Source organism: Mustelus asterias, chromosome 4 (assembly GCF_964213995.1).
Source record: "Mustelus asterias chromosome 4, sMusAst1.hap1.1, whole genome shotgun sequence".
In the NCBI taxonomy this organism is placed as follows: domain Eukaryota; kingdom Metazoa; phylum Chordata; class Chondrichthyes; order Carcharhiniformes; family Triakidae; genus Mustelus; species Mustelus asterias.
Genome location: NC_135804.1, coordinates 136,830,173 through 136,850,218, shown reverse-complemented (window position 1 = coordinate 136,850,218; position 20,046 = coordinate 136,830,173). Strand labels below are relative to the sequence as shown.

The window sequence follows — 20,046 nt, the reverse complement described above, 5'->3', positions numbered from 1 at the left end:
CTTGTATTCTAGCCCTCTCGACATGAATGCTAACATTACATTTGCCTTCCTAACAGCTGACTGAACCTGCACGTTAACCTTAAGAGAATCTTGAACAATGACTCCCAAGTCCTTTTGTGCTTCTGATTTCCTAAGCATTTCCCCATTTAGAAAATAGTCTGTGCCTCCATTCCTCCTTCCAAAGTGTTTAACCTCACACTTTTTCACATTGTATTCCATCTGCCACTTCTTTGCCACTCTCCTAGCCGGCCCAAGTCCTTCTCCAGCGACCCCCCCCCCCACCCGCTTCCTCAATACTACCTGTCCCTCTACATATCTTTGTATCATTTGCAAACTTAGCAACAGTGCGTTCAGTTCCTTCTTCCAAATCTTTAACGTATATTGTGAAAAGCTGTTGTCCCACCACTAGTCACACCACTAGTCACCGGCTGCCATCTTGATAAAGACCCCTTTATCCCCACTCTCTGCCTTCTGCCAGTCAGCCAATCCTCTATCCATGCCAGGATCTTGTCCTTAACACCATGAGCACTTAACTTATTTAACAGCGGCACCTTATCAAAGGCCTTCTGGAAATCTAAATAAATCATGTCCACTGGTTCTCCTTTATCTAACTTCCTTGTTACCTCCTCAAAGAATTCTAACAGATTTGTCAGACATGACCTCCCCTTGACAAAGCCACGCTGACTCACTCCTATTTGATCATGCACTTCCAACTACTCTGCGATCTCATCTTTAATAATGGACTCTAAAATCTTGCCAATGACCGAAGTCAGGCTAACCGGCCTATAATTTCCTGTCTGCTGCCTCCCTCCCTTCTGAAACAGCAGTGTTACATTAGCTACTTTCCAGTCTTCTGGTACCCTCCCTGCCTCCAGTGATTCCTGAAAGATCACCACCAATGCCCCCACAATTTCCTCAGCTATCATTTTTAGAACCCTGGGGTCCATCCGGTCCAGGTGATTTATCCACTTTTAGACCTTTCAGTTTCCCCAGAACCTTCTCCTCAATGATGGCCACTACACTCACCTGTGCTCCCTGATTCTTCTGGAGCTCTGGCATCCCACTGGTGTCTTCCACCGTGAAGACTGATGCAAAGTAACAATTCAGTTCTTCTGCCATTTCTTTGTTTCCTATTGTTACTTCTCCAGCCTCATTTTCCAGTGGTCTAATATCTACTTTTGCCTCTCTCTTACCTTTTATATATTGAAAAAAACTCTTCCTATCTTCTTTTATATTACTTGCTAGCTTACACTCATATTTCATCTTCTCCCCCCCTTATTGCTTTTTTAATTGTTCTCTGCTCATTTTAAAGGCTTCCCAATCCTCTGGCTTCCCATTAATCCTCACCATTTTGTATGCTTTTTCTTTTGCTTTTATGCTGTCCTTGACTGCCCTTGTCAGCCATGGATGCTTCGTCCTCCCCTTAGCATGTTTCCTCCTCCTTGGGATGAATTTCTGTTGTGCCTCCCGAATAACTCCCAAAAACTCCTGCCATTGCTGTTCCCTCCTAGGCTCCCTTTCCAATCAGCTCTGGCCAGCTCCTCCCTCATGTCTTTGTAGTTATCTTTATTTAATTGTAATACCGTTACATCTGATTCCAGCTTCTCCCTCTCAAACTGCAGGGTAAATTCTATCATATTGTGTGTGGTCACTGCTCCCTCAGGGTTCCTTCACCTTAAGTTCCCTAATCAAGTCTGCCTCATTACACATCACCAAATCCAGAATTGCCTGTTCCCTAGTAGGCTCTGTCACAAGTTGCTCCAAAAAAACATCTCTTAGACATTCCACAAATTCCTTTTCTTGGGATCCACTACCTACCTGATTTTCCCAGTCCACCTGCATATTGAAGCCCCCCATGATTATTGTAATATTGCCTTTTTTATATGCCTTTTCTATCTCCTGATTTATTTTCTGCCCCACATCCTGACTAATGCTAGGGGGCCTGTACATAACTCCCATCAGGGTATTTTTATCTTTGAGATTCGTCAACTCTACCCACAGAGATTCTATACCTTCTGATCCTGTATCGCTTCTTGCTACCGATTTAACTTCATTCCTTACTAACAATGCAACCCCACCTCCTTTGCCCATCTGCCTGTGCTTTCGATAGGACACGTATCCTTGGATATTTAGATCCTAGCCCTGATCCCCTTGCAGCCACATCTCTGTGATGCCCACAACATCGCATCAGCCAATTTCAATGTGCACAATAAGCTCATTTACCTTGTTCTGTAAACTGTGCGCATTTAGATACAACACCCTCAGTCTTCCGTTGACCACCTCCCTTCTCATACTTGTCACCTTTTTGCTCTGCCTGAGGTTAGATTCCTGCCACCTTCTACACTCTCTGTTCTATTATGTGGTCTGGAAACTTTACTAACCTCTCCTGAGCCCTCGGGTCCTTTAACTAGTTGAAAGTCCTCATCATTAACCTGCACTTCTACCGTCTCCTTTAACTTTGATTTTCTAATTCTCCAAACAACTGAACACCTGATATCTGTGTGTGATATCTCAATCATCTGTGCACAGGTGCATCTACTAAGTCACTGATGCCCAGAATGCCTGAACAGCGAAATACATCTAATTCAACCTGGACCAAGCCAACAAGGTTGCCCGGACTGCAGGATTCAAGCCATCAGCGGGATGCCCCAGGTCCAAATGTGACGCATGTCGCCCTTAAAGTTCTGACTCATGATGGAGGACCCTTCATCAACAGGAAGGGGTTCCACCCCCTACAAATATAGCTGGTATGCGACCACCTGCTGGATATCATGCACGTCTGTGCACTCTATCCTGTGAGCATGCAAGCCACCTCCTGGCAAACTCGGAGGCACACGGCACCTTCGAGGGTCACCCCTCAGCTGAGGGACCGGCTAGTGGAAAACAAGGGTCAACCCTGAGAGGGTGACTAATGATGCCTGTATAGAGGCCCCAGACTGAGGCAGAGACCACTTACAATGAGGCCCATTCTGGTACCAGGAGCATCATCGAGCGGTACATAGTCTTTCTAGAGATGCGGTTCCGCTGTTTGGATCGCTCTGGCAGGGCTTTTCAAGACAACTCCCAGAGGGCATTGAAGATCATTGTCTGCGTGCCACACAATTTTGCCCACATGGTGGCAGAGGAGGCGATGGAGGAACAGGTGGTCTCCGAGAAGAAGGGAGAGAATGAAGATGAGACCAAGAAATGGCAGAGGAGGAGCCCAAGGAGGACCCGCAACTGGTGGACATGCAGCATCGTGCTACTGGACTGCAGAGAAGAGGAGGCCCTCATAGTCTCCAGATTCGCCGCCTGGAGGGAATTATATCCGGCAGCTTTATCGCCCCCCCCCCCCACTCCGCCCCCGCAAGCCCTTTATCCACAAACCTTTCCTTGCTTTGTCCTTTCCTCCCTTCCCTCCCAACCCTTGTCTTCCCTCCTTCCTCTCAACCATGCACGAATCACTCCCATTTTAACGGCACTTAGTGTCAAAACTGGAGAATTCCACCCGATAGAAAAGAGGAGTTGTTGAGAGAGAGAGACCTCAGGAGTCACTGAGGCCTAATCAGTGGACAACTTCACTGCTAATAGGTGGATTCCCTGCAGTGAAACTCCAGAGTGCTATTATTAAGTGCATGTTTAATTAATGTCAATAATAGTTATCATACGCTTGACAAATCTACGAATATCTGCCCACAATGCTATTATTTTGAGAAGCGACTTACCTGTAAGATCATCTACTCGTGGACAATAACCAGTTGTGCCTTGTTTTCCTACATTTTCCCTCCTCGGTTCGCCTTAAGTTGATCACATTCCACGTGAGTAAAGTCCTCATTATTAACACACTCACTAAAGTGTCCATTTCATTCATGGATTGGACAGAGAGCATTAGGAAGCTGCTCCACTCTGACTGTGTTTTATCTGCCCTTTATCAGCAAGGGTTAACAGATGATGATCAGGAATAGTAACCTCTCTGGGATTAAACATTATACAAATCCTTTAGCTGAAAACCCATTTAGGAGTGTACTTTATCATTCTGAATTGAGACTGCCTGCAAGAAGCAGACTTGCACTGAATTTGCTTTACAATAGTGACAGAAATTTGTGTGTGGAACTAATTGATGTGAACTGAACAAGAGTCTCATAAATAATATGTTGCCTGCACCCTAGAATATAAGCACAGAACTGTGCTGTTTCCCCACCCCATACCTTCACAGCACAGCAGGTAAGAATATCACACACACCCACGACTACACTGCAACATCATAAGACATAGGAGCAGAAATAGGCCACTCGGCCCATCGAGTCTGCTCCACCATTCAATCATGGCTGATATTTTTCTCATCTCCATTCTCCGGCCTTTCCTCATTGCCCTTTATTATTCAAGAACCTATCCATCTCTGTCTTAAAGATACTCAATGACCTGGCCTCCAGAGCCTTCTCAGGCAAAGAGTTCCACAGATTCACCACCCTCTGCCTGAAGAGATTCCTCCTCATTTCTGTTTTAAAGGATCGTCCCTTTAGCCTGAGATTGTGCCCTCTGGTTCTAGTTTTTCCTACTAGTGGAAACAACCTCTCCACATCCACTCTATCCAGGCCTCACAATACCCTGTAAGTTTCAATAAGGTCCCCCCTCATCCTTCCAAACTCCAACGAGTACAGACCCAGAGTCCTCAACCGTTCCTCATACGACAAGCTCTTCATTCCAAGGATCATTCTTGTGAACCTCTTCTGGACCCTTTCCAAGGTCAGCACATCCTTCCTTAGATATGGGTGCGGTGATCAGTGGTGTGCCAATGTTGTATTAATCATGACATTTGGTAACAACTAAACAGCCTATAATTAAGAAATTGTTGAGTCCAACACCAAAATGGCTCTCCCTGCCACAAGGGGTTCTGTGCAAGACTGCTTACTGCATTACAAAATGCACACGATCATTATGCTAAAATCAAGTATAGTTTCAAAGTTTATTCATCCGTGCCACAGTAGGCTTACGTTAACACTGCAACGATGTTACTGTGAAAATCCTCGAATTGCCACACTCCGAGGCACCTGTTCGGATACACTGAGGGAGAATTTAGCATGGCCAATGCACCTAACCAGCACGTCATTCCAACTGTGGGAGGAAACTGGAGCACCCGAAGGAAACCCACACAGACACGGGGAGAACGCGCAGACTCTACACAGTGACCCAAGCCGGAAATCGAACACGGGTCCCTAGGTGCTGTGAGGCAGCAGTGCTAACCACTGTGCCACCGTGCCGCCCACCAATTTAATTGAACTGCTCTGGTAATAATGTGATGCTGTTTAGATCCAAGTGAACTCTTCAGTGGCAACAGAAGACAACAAGAGATCTCAAAGGCAGAGGTTTTGAGTGGCACCTAACATTCCCACTTCAGGGTTGTCTAATGACACTCACGAGAGGCTCTTCTTGGTCTTGTGGTGGGGAGATTTGGGGTGGGATTGGTTTTTTCAATTTATATACTTTAACTTTCAAGGGAATCTGTGATATCTGACTCCATGCTACCAGTTCTGCTTCAAAGCACGCTGTGGAAACAGCTCCTCTCTTTTGTCTATTACTACACTTCTGCTTTTTTTATGGGAAAAAATTTGATTGAATTAAGATGGCTATTCACTGGTGGTTTCTTGACGGCTAACAAAGCAATTTTCCACTTAGCTAAAAGAGACAATCCCTGTTGTTGTGCAAACATTTCCTTGTGCACTGCATTTGGTGTAGAGATGCACTGTCACAAAGTAAAACGAAACGGATGTTGCCGCCCTACGTAACAGTGGCACAGCGGGGAGCTCTGCTGCCTCACATTGCCAGGGACCCAGGTTCAATTCTGGCTTTGGGTGACTGCCTGTGTGGAGTCTGCAGTTTCTCCCTGTGCCTGCGTGGGTTTCCTCCCACACTCCAAAGATGTGCGGGTTATGTCAATTTACCATGCTAAATTCTCCCTTAGCGTCAGGATGACAAGCAGTGTAAATACGTGGGTTGATTGGTGGGAGGAGGTGGTGGAATAGGGCCTGGGTGGGATGCTCTGTTGGAGAGTTGGTGCAGGCTCGATGGCCTCCATCTGCACTGTAGGGATTCTATGATTCTAAACCAACATTTGTACCACAACAGGGTTTTCAATCAAGATTAAGCATGTTCTGACAAAGCTAAATGAATCATGAATGTTTTTGGTCTTTCTGAGAATTCCCAACCAGGTCTCTCACATCAGGTCCAGAACTCAAATTACATCTTATGAACTGAAGACAGGAATACAATTTGTGCTGGTTTAAAAGCACAACTCTCACACTTATAATAATCATTTAGCTAATGTTTAAATATTAAATAATTAATATTTGGTTAACGGAAGCAGGAAGCCAGTCAAACAAAAACATAGCTAAGCAACTGAGAATCATCTCTTAAATACATATGCATGGCTGGACTCTGCATTCATTGGTACATGATCTCACCCATTTCTCCAGATGTCTCTCTTTTTCTCTCTAAATAATGGAACTGAGATTTCTGGTTGAACGCCACAAACCATTGCAGCCTTTAAATCAGCTTCTCCTACACTTCTTTCCTTTTAGAGAATAGCTCCACCCTCAGCAATTTTCTCCATAGCGACCTTGAGGCATTTTTGCTTCTAAAAGCCTGTCAGCTGGGGCAAAAGTTCAAGCATGGTTTGTAACACAGTCAGGTATACTAACCCTAAACAAAAGCAAATAAACCCTCAATTCACCTTGAACTGAAACCAAAACTACATTCTGAAACCTTAATATAATCCACAGCAGAGACTGTTATAACGAGCGAGAGAAATGGAAACTGAGAGAAATATCAGGGCGTATCTGTGATAGCCACCAAACATGGTCAATGCGAAGCAATTATTCATAACTGCAGCAACCTTTGGAGTGTTGGCATAAAATATGATACTCTGGTCAAAATATGTAACTGTATAGCCTGTTAAAAGTTGCCTTATTCAAATAAATGTTGTGTCCCAACAGACTGAAGGCTGAATAACATGTTACATTTAAACATTGTGCACCCCACAGATCAAGGGAACATGTCTTTCCAATGTGGGACGTTGCCCAGGATTCTGGGAAGCCAGTCACACTCAAGACTGTGTGAGGAGACCCGGGGTCAGTCGAAATCTGGGACACATCAGGAGGGCAAATGGGTTTGATCATCCAGGAGCAGACAGGGTCAGAGCACTGGGCTACTTATGAGCAGTGTGACAGGACACATAACAGCACATTTTAAATACGGCCTCTTTGCCTTTGCCCCACTGAATCTCTTATGACATGAATAATGTGAAAACACACATTATGTATGTATATATTCACATAGATAATGGACCAAGGTTTTCTCTCTTGTCTTTTTCCCTTTAATTATATCATACTTGTGCAATTTTACTGCAACTGTTCATTAGCACCAAGACATTATCCACCAGTCCGAAATAATGTTCAATTAAAGTTCAATCAAAGTACTTCCAAATATTTTAACCCATCCTCTATTTTCATGCAAGAATCACCTATTTTATTTACTATTGATGGAATGTCAATGGTAACAAATCTGCAACAATATGGGTTCATTATGTGTTGAGCAACATTAATTTCCCCTTACCTTAATACGCAAGTGTAGAATCCATTATCCTGTAATTCTGCTGAATGGAACCAAATTGAATCCTCTTCTTTGCTTATTCTGCGTCCAGCAAATATAATTGGCTCTTCTGAGTCTCCTTGCCCATTATTTTTGTACCACATTAGACTGAGTCCTGAATTCTGTGCCATGCTGTAGTTAGTCCTGATGTATCCGTAGAAGAGTGCACATTTCACACGCACAGGCTCTCCTGCCAGCACCATGTATTTCTTGAGATCCACAGACCAGTCGATGCAAACGTCAACTGCAACAAAGGAATAAAAATTAAAAGAAAAACGTGTTAGTCAACAGATTTTCATTGTCCATCAGATACCCCCAACAGCTGACTGAATCTGAAGGGTGTGTGGCTGGGCCAAGATGCTCATTTAAGATCACCCTGTTACTTCGGTGAAAGTTGGCATTTTGTGTGCACTTAAATAAACAAAATTATGATCATTGCAAAAATGCAACTTCTGAACATTGTATGGAACATTCTGTAAGAAAGCGAACAGAGTAAGTGTCGTAAATTATATGGTAAAATATGGCACTTTAACAATTGTTTCATCAATTAAGATATCCTCACATCTTGTACTTCAAATGCAGGAACTAAAATTAAAGCATGGATGAACATTTTGTCAAACAATTTGCTCTTTACCATTTGATCCATCATTTTCTGATCATATATTCATAATTGTGAATCCTACATTTAGATAACACTTTGAGAATACTGAACAGAACACAATTAGCGACTGCCTCGATGCGAGGTGGGAGTTCATACTTTGACTCAAGCAGGAAGAATGTCAAGCCTTAAGGAGAGTGAGATCTGGTGTCTCACTCTACCCCAACCCACCTGTTTTTGGGAGTTAAGATTCATCCCAACGAGCAGTTACTTAACAGAAGAATATTGGATTTGGGAGCAGGAGAATTAATAAACTTAAAGACCCAATCTCCACTACCTACTTGGAAGAGAATTCCACACTCTGATAACTCTCTGAGAAAAAAAAATTCTTCTCATCAGTTTTACAGTGATTAGCACTGTTGCCTCACAGCGCCAGCCAGGGATCAGGGTTCAATTCCCGGCTTGGGTCACTGTGCAGAGTCTGCACGTTCTCCCCATGTCAGCGTGGGTTTCTCCAGGTGCTCCAGTTTCCTCCACAGTCCAAAGCCGTGCCGGTTAGGAGCATTGGCCATGCTAAATTCTCCCTCAGTGTACCCGAACAGGTGCCGGAGTGTGGTGACTAGGAGATTTTCACAATAACTTAATTGCAGTGTTAATGTAAGCCTATTTGTGACACTAATAAATAAGCTTTTAAAAAAGAGAGACTTCATATTCTTAAACTATGTCCCAGAGTTCTAGTATCCCCAACATCTTCCCACTTTTTACCCTATCTCGTTGCTTCAAGATCTGAGATGTTTCAATAAATTACCACTCATTCCTCTAAACTCCAGTTCTTATTGGCTGAACCTGTTCAAACGTTTTTCATAAGATAAGCTCTTCATCTCAGGAATGAGTTGAGTGAGTCTTCCGTGAAGTGTTTCCAAAACAATTATATCTATTTTGAAATAAAAGTAAAGTTTATTTATTAGTCACAGGTAAGGCTTACATTCACACTGCAATGAAGTTATTGTGAAAACGCCCCAGCTGCCACACTCCGGCACCTGTTCAGGTACACTGAGGGAGAATTTAGCATGGCCAATTTACCTAACCTGCACATCTTTGGACTGTGGGAGGAAACTCGTGCAGACACAGGGAGAACTTGCAAACTACACATAGACAGTGACCCAAGCCAAGAATCGAAACAGGGACCCTGGCGCTGTGAGGCAGCAGTGCTAACCACTGTGCCACCGTGCCACCCCAGGACGAAGTTGGACACAATACTCCAGATGTGGTCTCAGCAAGGACCTGTGCAGCTGTATTAAAAGACGCCCACTTCTATATTCAATTCCTGTTGCGAAAACGCCAACACTCAATTTGCCTTCCTAACCACTTGACCAACCTGCATTCTAACTTAATATGATTCATGTACCAAGACACCAGATCCCACTGTAACACAAAGTTCTGCAATTTCCCTCCATTTAAATAGTACACTGCTTTTCTATTCTTCCTGCCAGAATGGACAAGTTCACATTTAGCCACATTATATTCCACCTGTCAAAGTTTTGCCCATTCACCGAATCTGTCCATTGCAGGCTTTCCACCTCTTGACAATTTTCCTTCCTTCCTATCTTGACATATTCGGCAAATTTAGCTGCTATACATTTGGTCTCTTCACCCAAATCATTGATGTAAATGGCTGAAGCCCCAGCACTGATCCTTATGGCACTCCACTAGTTACAGGTGCCAATCTGAAAAATATCCATTCATCTCTACACTCTGTTTCCTGTTAGCTATCCAATCCTTTAACCGTGCTAATATTTTATCCCCTACACCATGTGGTCTTATCTTGTGTAGTAAACTTTGATGTGGCACCTGGTCAAATGCCTTTTGGAAATGCAAGTACACCACATCTTCTGGTTCCCCTTCATTCATCTTGAATAGCTCTTTCTCAAAAGAATTCTGGTAGATTAGTTAAACAAGATTTCCTCTTTACAAAGTCATGTTGGTTCTGCCTGATCACTGCATGATTTTCTAAGCTATAACCTCCTTAATAATGGATTCTAGTAGTTTCCCGATGACAGATGTTAGGCCATTTGGCCTATGGCCTCCTGAGTTCTACCCACCACCTTCCTTGAATAAAGGGGTCACATAAACTATTTTGCAATCCAATGAGACCCTTCCAGAATCTAAGGAATTTTATAAGATTGCATCTATTATCTGTGCTGCTACACATTTTAAGATCCTGGGAAGCTGTCAACCTTTTGGTTTAAACATTTTCCCAGCAACCTTTCCTTGGTGATGGAGATTGTATAAAGTTCATCCCTCCCGATCATCTCTTGATTTTTTTGGGAATTTTTCTGCCGTGAAGACAGACACAAAATCCCTCTTCAAGGCCTCTGTCATTTCTTTGTTCATTATCAATTTCCAAGACTCACTCTCCAGAGGAACAACACCAACTTTAGTTGCTCTTTTCCTGGTAATAGTCATTAATGTTCAGAAGATAGTTGGAAAGACAGTCAACTTTCACCGTTTGCAAGGGTTCCACTGAAATCGTGATTGGGGAACATGCTTTTGAATAGGCAGTAAATGCTGGTCTAGCCAGTGATACCCACATCCTGTAAATGAATTTTAAAAATGTGCCATAGTTTAGTGTAGGGGGGCATGAGGGCCCATATGGATGGATGGAAGGACAGGGCTAGGCACTGGAGACATTAGGGCCATTGGGACTGGGTGGAATGGCAGAGTTAGGCATAGGGAGCATGAAGGGCTATAACAGGTGGGTGGGGCATGAGGTGGCATGGATGGGATATGGGAGTATTTGGAAGGTGAGGGAATATGAAGGGCGAGGGCTGGTGGGCCTTTGTGTTTTTATTTATCTGGGACAAAGTCCAGCTGCATCAAAGTGGGCCTTTTAAACAGTCCACCCTCACATGTGCAAATTCCCGTGGCTCCATCCAAACTTATTCCTGGGTCAGCTGACTCGACTCCAGCTTGCACCCCAGCAATGAAGACAAAGCCTTTGTGGGTACTTTCTTCCGAGGTGAATGAGCCAAGCTGGGAATTTTCCTGACTCGCATTGTACCTTTTGATGTGCAGTAAAGTTGTGGTGATTGTCCCTTTGAGAGCAACACAGCAGAAGAGGGCCACCTGGCTTAAGAGTGGGCAATCACCCCGCTGGGGTGGAGTCCTCTCTTAGGCAGGAGACAGTCACAAGTAGGCTTACATTAACAATTCAGTGAAGTTACTGTGAAATTCCCCTAGTCGCCACACTCCGGCGCCTGTTCAGGTACACTGAGGGGGAATTTATCATGGTCAATTCACCTAACCTGCACATCTTTGGTGTGTGGGAGGAAACCGGAGCACCCGGAGGAAACCCACGCAGACACGGGAGGAATGTGCAAACTCCACACAGACAGTGACCCTAGCCAGGAATCGAACCCGGGTCCCTGGCACTGTGAGACAGCAGTGCTAACCACCGTGCCCCCTAATACATGGCTTTTTTTTTTAAAGCAGTGGTCTTAATTTTGTCCCTTAAAATTTAAAACCCACGGGTTTTAAATGTTTTCACAAAAATAATCAGGATTTAATATGAAGCACATGGCTGCAAAGTGTTATAAGGACTTACACTTGGAATCCTTTCAAGTAAGTAATTATATTATAAACATTGCTCAACAGGAGCCATGTCATAAAGCCATTGAACAGTAAAATATTTTGAGTACAGTACCAAACTGCCAATCATAAAATGCACAGCAGACGTTTAGTTGGTGTGAAAATGTTCCAAGCTATTAAGAAAAACATTCATTCTGTTGGTGGTTACCTTTAAAGATCAATACATAGTAACATACCGGAGACTGGAGGGAGTTTTGGGCATGTTTAAAGAGACTGAAATAGAAGTTGACCTATCATTCGTGTTGCCTCGTATGGGGACAAGTGACTGAATTTTAATTAAGTGGAGTTTAATTGGAAAATCACATTATTAACTTCAACTACTTCCCCTTTCCTAATTACTTCTCTTTGCTATATTGTCTTTATCTTTCATTGTGCTCAGTAGTGGGGGCGGACACAGTGGTTAGCACTGCTGCCTCACAGCATCAAGACCTGGGTTTGATTCCCAGCTTGGGTCAATGTCTGTGAGAAGTCTGCACGTTCTCCCTGTATCTGCGTGGGTTTCCTCCGGGAGCTCCGGTATGCTCCCACAGTCCGAAAGATGTGCTGATTTGGTGCATTGGTGATGCTAAATTCTCCCTCAGTATATCTGTACAGGTGCCAGAGTGTGGCGACTAGGGGATTTTCACAGTAACGTCATTGCAATGTTAATGTACAGTAAGAAGTCTCACAACACCTGGTTAAAGCCCAACAGGTTTATTTGGTATCACGAGCTTTCGGAGTGCTGCTCCTTCATCAAGTCAAGGCAATAGAAGCTAAATTTCAAACACAACATAGAAAACAGAGAGATCTGGAGGGTTAGGTTGATTGGCCATGCTAAATTGCCCCCTGGTGTCCTGGGATGTGCAGTGCTCCAAAAGCTCATGATACCAAATAAACCTGTTGGACTTCAATCTGGTGTTGTGAGACTGCTTACTGTGCCCACCCCAGTCCAATCCCAGCATCTCCATGTCAGAGTTAATGTAAGCCTACTTGTGACACTAATAAATGAACTTTAAACTTAGTGTTGTCGTCTGCACTTCCTCCAACACTGGGATCTGCAGCTCCTGGGGAAAGCACAAGGGAGGATTAACACCCGTGCAGTCCTTTCTCACAAGGGAAATCAGCTCCACGTGAACCACTGTTATCTCCTTTTCTGTAGCTAGTCCAGGCACTGGAACTGGAATTCCTGGCTCGTAGATTTTAATACAAATCAGCAAAGTCCGTGCTGTTTGCAATTAATGGATACAGCAGAGAAAGACCTTTAGCTTTTCATATCACTGGACTGGGGTGAGTGTCTCTTTCCAACGAATTAGACATTCCACTTAATGACGTGAAAGATTCTGTGGTTAATGTTAACTGGTAGCCATGTGCAAAATATACTCAGTTCATTTTGGTAGCATTCTGCAAGTTGATATCTGCGATTTGTACGTTTAAAATCTGACGGTCTTTAACATTGGTCAACTCGCAATATTGTTTTGAAACTTGAAAACTTAATAACATTCACCGTTTGGGAATAATTTGCAGACTGTCGGGGAATGTCTGGCATTGACCTTACAGTTATGGCAAGAGATAGGAATCAATCGTGCTGAGAAAGAGACTGAACTGACAAATTACAATTGTCAATTTTTGGAGATGTTATCTTTCAGGTGAATCACTAAACCCAGGTACGGCCTGCTCTCCTATCTGGATGTAAAAGATTTCATGGTACCATTTCAAAGAAGAGCAGAGGAATTATCCTCAGTGACTGCGCCAATACTTATCCTTCCATCGACATCCCTACAACAGATTACCTGGTCGTAATCTCATTGTTGTTTGTTTGCCATTCACATATTGGCTGCCATGCTTCCTGCATCGCAGCAGTCAGTGCTCTTTCAAAACAGTCCAAAGATGTGCGGGTTAGGTTGATTGGCCATGCTAAATTGCTCCTTAGTGTCAGGGGGGGGTTACAGCGATAGGGCTTGGGTGGGATTGTTGTTGATGCAGGCTCAATGGGCTGAATGGCCTCCTTCTGCATTGTCGGGATTCTATTCTATGATTTCATTCGATGTAAAGTGCCTTGGGACTTCCCGAGGATGTGAAAGGTGCTATATCGATGCAAGGAGAAGGGGCAGCATGGTGGTTGGCACTGCTGCCTCACAGCGCCAAGGATCCAGGTTCGATCCTGGCTTGGGTTACTGTGTGGAGTTTGCACATTCTCCCCGTGTCTGGTGGGTTTGCTCCGGTTTCCTCCCACACTCCAAAGATGTGCAGGTTAGGTGGATTAGCCGTGATAAATTCTCGTGGTTTATTATTGGTCTCATTATCACACCACAAATACAATAGGGCTTGGGTGGGATTGTTGTCGATGCAGGCTCAATGGGCTGAATGGCCTCCTTCTGCATTGCAGGGATTCTATTCTATGATTTCATTCGATGTAAAGTGCCTTGGGACTTCCCGAGATGCCCCTCTTGCTCACTTCTGTCAACGGGGCGGGAGGGTGAGCACCGTTTTGGTTTTTGGGGAAAGGGGGACTTGTCCGTGAACGCAGCGCTCAGGGCACCTTTTAAAATCTTTGAAAAGCTGCGCTAGCCGGCGTGGTTCCAGGAATGCATGAACTTGAATCCATCAGGTAGGCAAATCCCAGCTGACAGACGCCTGACAACTATCTAACAGTATTATGGCCTAGGTAACCCCAGGACATGAGCAGGTCATCTGAAAACATTTCATATCTGATGGGTTATAATTTAACAAAATATCATTACTATTGTAATGCAGAGAAATGTGGCAACTTGGATGTGCAGAGAGAGGTCCCACAAGTAGAAATACTCGCTGGCCTGGATCTTCTGGTCTGCAGATTGTCTGGGACTGGTTGGACGACCTAAGGTGCACTTCTGGATTGCAAGGAAATTCCATGGGAATTATCCAGAAAGCTTTAAACATCTGCCGGATAATTCTCCTCCCCTCAAGACCCTCTGAAAAAGCATTCTGAGTTAGAGTTATTGGTCTTTTCCGGCTGACATAAATGGATATTTATCCAGGAAATTTTGGACAGAAAAGCCCGAGTCCAAAACCTGAGTAACTATACAACCGACCCCACATTAACTTCCACTTCCACCTCTCGACCAACACCCCCCATCCCCGACCATCCCTCCTGATCAAATCCAGTACCCTACAAACAGATCTGACCAGCACCAGGCATGACAACCCTTCCCGACCTGACCAACACAAACCCACCTCCCCACATACTTACTCAACCATCTGCCACCCTACTCACCCACTTTCAACCCACTATCGTATCCACCTGCCACTTTACTACCTCACCCACTTGTCGCCTGCCACCTTGTCAACTACCATACTCGCCCCCTACCCACCTGCCACTCTACCACCTTACCCACCTTCCACCCTCACACCTCAGACTGCACTTACCCACCTACCACCAGCTGCCACCTTATCCACTTACCTCATCCACCCTACCAGTCGACTCAATCACTCATTCTCCAGTCACCCATTCACTAACATTTGTGAGGCCATTTAAACTTACCTTAATGTTGTTAAAAAGGAGACATGCCCTCTGTGCTGACTCTCTTTGTTTCTCTCTGTGGAGATTCTTGTGCTGAGGGAATTCTTCTGCATTGTGTATCGAAAAGCTGACCTCTTTGAACATATCCAAGTGAAGTGCGTAGTTTTCTGTCTAATCAGTATTGAATACGGCAGTTCAGACTCTGATGGAAAGGTGTGGGCCCAGGTGGCTTAACTTTCCGGATTTCAGGGACATATCACTCATTTCTCTTCATTAAATACCTCACCTTTCTTTTGGCTGTTTCTTCAATCGCTTCAACCCAACCCTCAAAATAAAGTCACCTCCTGCTGCATATGTCGGGCAGCACGGTGGCACAGTGGTTAGCACTGCTGCCTCACCCGGGTTCGATTCCCGGCTTGGGTCACTGTCTGTGCGGAATCTGCATGTTCTCCCCCGTGTCTGTGTGGGTTTCCTCCGGGCACTCCGGTTTCCTCCCACAGCCCGAAAGAAGGTGCGGTTTAGGTGTATTGGCCATGCTAAGTTAACGCTAGTGTCAGGGGGATTAGCAGGGTAAATGTAGGGGGTTGCGGGAGTGGGGCCTGGGTGGGATTGCGGTTGGTGCAGTGTGCCCGAATAGGCGCTGGAGTGTGGCGACTAAGGGATTTTCACAGTAGCTTCATCGCAGTGTTAATATAAGCCTACTTGTGACTAATAAATAAATAAATAAACTTCAGTCTCCATTTCAAGAGATTCAAATCTTGCTGCCTGAAGTTTACCTTCATCCAGCCGGTATTCCTTGATGCTCTTATTGCCTCCTGCTTCCTCTTATGTCCCTTCTACCTTCAGCAGGTTTTAACCTTGGCACTTTCAAAGTTCCTAAACATTGCGAGCAAGAACTGAACAATCGTATGAGTTCAGCATATTCTGAAACCACTGCACTTTTATCCTTCCGTACTCTTGCAAAAAGCCAAGTCTCCTTGAGAGATTGGGTCTTCTGGAGAAAACAATAAACACGCTATCAAGTGTAAACTGAGGCTGAAATTGCACCTTGGTCAGCAATACCACTAGTGTGGACTAAACAGAATCTATAATCTAAATTGCTACACAGATATGTGACGGATAAAGTCAATGCTTTGCGACTGGGTCAGATCATTGTTATTGCAGCTTGAGTTTGGCAGTAATCTCGTTTTCTCCTATATATTCAGACTAATGAGAGTGTGAGTGGAGATAAGCGATGGTATTTTGTGGGATGTTCACAACCAATGAAGCTAAAAGCAAAGAATATGAAAGAATTTGTCTTTACAGACAAGATGCACGGGCAGCACGGTGGCACAGTGATTAGCACTGCTGCCTCACAGCACCAGGGACCCGGGTTCAATTCCAGCCTCTGGTGACTATCTATGCGGAGTCTGCACGTTCTCCCCATGTCTGTGTGGATTTTCTCGGGTGCTCCGGTTTCCTCCCACAATCCAAAGATGTGCAGGTTAGGTGGATTGGCCATTCTAAATTAACTCTAGTGTCAGAGGGATTAGCAGGGCAAATGTGGGGGGTTGCGGGAGTGGGGCCTGGGTGGAATTGTGGTTGGTGCAGACTCGATGGGCCGAGTGGCCTCCTTCTGCACTTTAGGGATTCTATGATTCTATGCAGCTTTATAAAACTTTGGTCAGGCCGCACTTGGAGTATTGCATTCAATTCTGGTCGCCACATTACAGGAGGATTTGGAGAGAGCGCAGAAGAGGTTTACGAAGGTTGCTGCCTGGATTTGAGGGTATGAGCTGTAAGGAGAGGCTGGACAAACTAGGGTTGATTTCTCTGGAGTGGCAGAAGCTGAGGGGAGACCAGATAGACGTCTACAAAACTGTTTAATTGATTTATTAATGTCACAAGTAGGTTTACATTTAGACTGCAATGAAGTTACCGTGAAAATCCCCTAGTCACCACATTCTGGCACCTGTTTTGGCACACTGAGGGAGAATTTAACATGGCCAATGCACCTAACTAGCATGTCTTTGGACTCTGGGAGAAGCACCCGGAAAAGGTCCACGCTGACACGGGGAGAACGTGCAGAATCTGCACAGACAATGACCCAAGCCCGGAATCGAAACCAGGTCCCTGATGCTGTGAGGCAGCAGTGCCAACCACTGTGCCACCCAAATTATTATGCAGGTTATAGATAGGGTTGGCAGTCAGAATCTTTTTCCCAGAGTTGAAATGTCTAATACTAGGGGGCTTTCACATAAGGTGGGGGGTGAGTTCAAAGGACATATGAGGGACAAGTTTTGTACACAAAGAGTGGGCAATGTCTGGAACGTGCTGCCAGGGATGGTAGTGCAAGCAGATACGACAGGGGCATTTAAAGGGCTTTTGTTCTAATGCACATGAATATGCAAGGAATAGAGGGATATGGACCAAGGGCAGGCAGAAGGGATTAGATTTGTTTGGCATCAAATTCAGCACAACATTGTGGACCGAAGGGCCTCTCCCTGTGATGCACTGCTCTATGTTTTACCTTATGATGCATTTCTAAGGAGTCCAAAAGTACAAGTTCAAAAACTTCATGATTCTAAGGTGAACCAAAAAGACAATTGGAAAATAATTTTAAAATTCTGACATTATTTCGAAAACCTTCCCCTCCACCCCTCCTCACACCCAAACCTCTCTGCACTTGAGAGATGGACAGATGCTACATCATTCTGAATAAGTGCTCTGAATTTAATGAAAAGGTAATTTCTGGCTGAAACTCCTCCGTACATTGTATTTATCCCACCGAGAAAGTCAAGCTTGGCTGTCTGACCTTGCCGTGGGGTAAGTTCAAGCGTAGAATAATTTCTTGCCAGTTGAGCCCAAGGAGATATAGCCACCAACATTTTTATTTTAAAAGTGCAGTTGATTTGAGTTGATTCAAGCTAACATATTTACGTTAAAAACCTCCTTCACAAGCTCAAATCCTGATAATCCAGGCAATATGGGTACAAAAACAGAAAACGCTGCAAAATCTCAGCAGGTTTGACAGCATCTGTGGAGAGAGAATAGAGCCAACGTTTGGAGTCTGGGTGGCCCTCCGTCAAGAGTTAAATACACAGAAAATAGGAAAATATTCATACCATGAGGGTGGGCTGAGAGTTTGGGGGTGGGGGGGGCACTGTAATTGGACAAAGGGAATATACATCATGTTGATAAAGGCTAAGAAAGGTGCTAATAGCGCCCATTAAGTAGTCTGAAGGTGTGAATGGCAGAACAAAGATGCAGATTGTCTGGGACAGCCTGAGGAATGCAGCAGTTGGTCCCGTTGGGGGGGAGGGGGGGGGGGGGGGGGGGTGGGGTGGGGGAGGGGGTTGCAGCAAACAAGTTGGAGAGTGAGTAAATATTAATTAAGGAACTTGATTCTGGCCGAGTTTATGATTTTCGACTCACCTTTCAACCCATTTAATCCATTAAAACATCGATTGGACCAATGGGCTGACGAATGGCAGATGGAGTTTAAGTTAGATAAACGCGAGGTGATGCATTTCAGACGACCGAACCAGGGCAGGACTTATTCAGTTAATGGTAGGGAGTTGGGGAGAGTTATAGAATAAAGAGATCTAAGGGGACAGGCCGATGGGCCTGTTTCCATGCTATAAGCCTCTATGACTCTATGAGAACAAAAGAAGTAAGTGTAGCATCTGCACATAAGAGGGTCAATGCCAGAGCCAAATAGTTATTGATTAGCTTCATAATTGTCAATCAAGTTGCAGCACGTTGTAACCAACATTTAATGAAAAGGTACTTCAGCATCTCAATCACAATCTATTGTCTCACTGGCAGTTTGGTTTCAGAGATAATTAAATTGCTTGTAATGTTGTTATTCTCATGTTAGGAGAATTTGGACATATGGAATAAGTAAAATTGGAACAACTGAGTTGGAAAGTTGGCTTGACGGAAATCACAACTTTTTGGGTAAATGCTCAAATGCTCAAACTGGAGAAGAAATGGAAACTGTGCGCTCCAAGTTTCTGCACCCTGGATCTGGACTATCTGATGCTAAAATGGGGCCCCTACTACCTTCCGTGGGAGTTTACCTCCGTTATCCTGATGGCAGTTTACATCCCACTCCATGTGGACTGAAGATCGTGTTGGACGAAATATCCACCACCACGAATAACCTTGAGACGAAACATCCCGAGGCCTGATTCATCGTGGCTGAGGACTTCAATCAGGCCAAGCTCAAGAGCGTACTACGAAGTTTCCACCAACACGTCTCCTGTTCCGCCAGAGGCCCAAATGTCTCAGACAACTGCTACACAAATATCAAACATGCCTACCGCTCTATCGCCCACCCACACTTTGGCAAATCGGACCACAAGGCCGTGCTCCTGCTCCCGGCTGACAAGCAAAAACTGAAGCGGGAGAATCCATCGAAGAAAGTTGTGCAATGTTGGTCTGAGGAATCGGATGATCTCCTACGGGGCTGCTTGGAGTCAGTGGACTGGTCGGTATTTAAAAATTCTGTAACCAGCCTGAACGAGTACACCACTACAGTAACTGACTGCATTAGTAAGTGTGTAGATGACTGTGTGCCAAAGAAGCAAATCCGCGTGTTCCCCAACCGGAAACCATGGATGAACAGGGATATCCACTGCTTGCTGAAGTCCAGGTCTGAAGCATTCAAGTCAGGCGACCCTGACCAATACAAGAAATGATGTGGAGATGCCGG

At 44.6% G+C, this 20,046-nt stretch overlaps 1 protein-coding gene across 1 annotated transcript in view; it reads right to left on the bottom strand.

Annotated features, from left to right (window-relative positions):
• The window catches only part of il1rapl2 (interleukin 1 receptor accessory protein-like 2), a 502,399-nt gene extending 482,872 nt beyond the window's left edge, over positions 1-19,527 (bottom strand). Inside the window, exons 1-3 of the mRNA XM_078212065.1 lie at positions 19,437-19,527; positions 11,134-11,319; positions 7,591-7,870 (exon numbers count right to left, since the gene is read on the bottom strand). Of these exons, the coding sequence (XP_078068191.1) occupies positions 7,591-7,870; positions 11,134-11,319; positions 19,437-19,527 (557 nt within the window). The remainder of the gene's footprint in view (positions 1-7,590; positions 7,871-11,133; positions 11,320-19,436) is intronic.
• Positions 19,528-20,046: the final 519 nt, after the last annotated feature.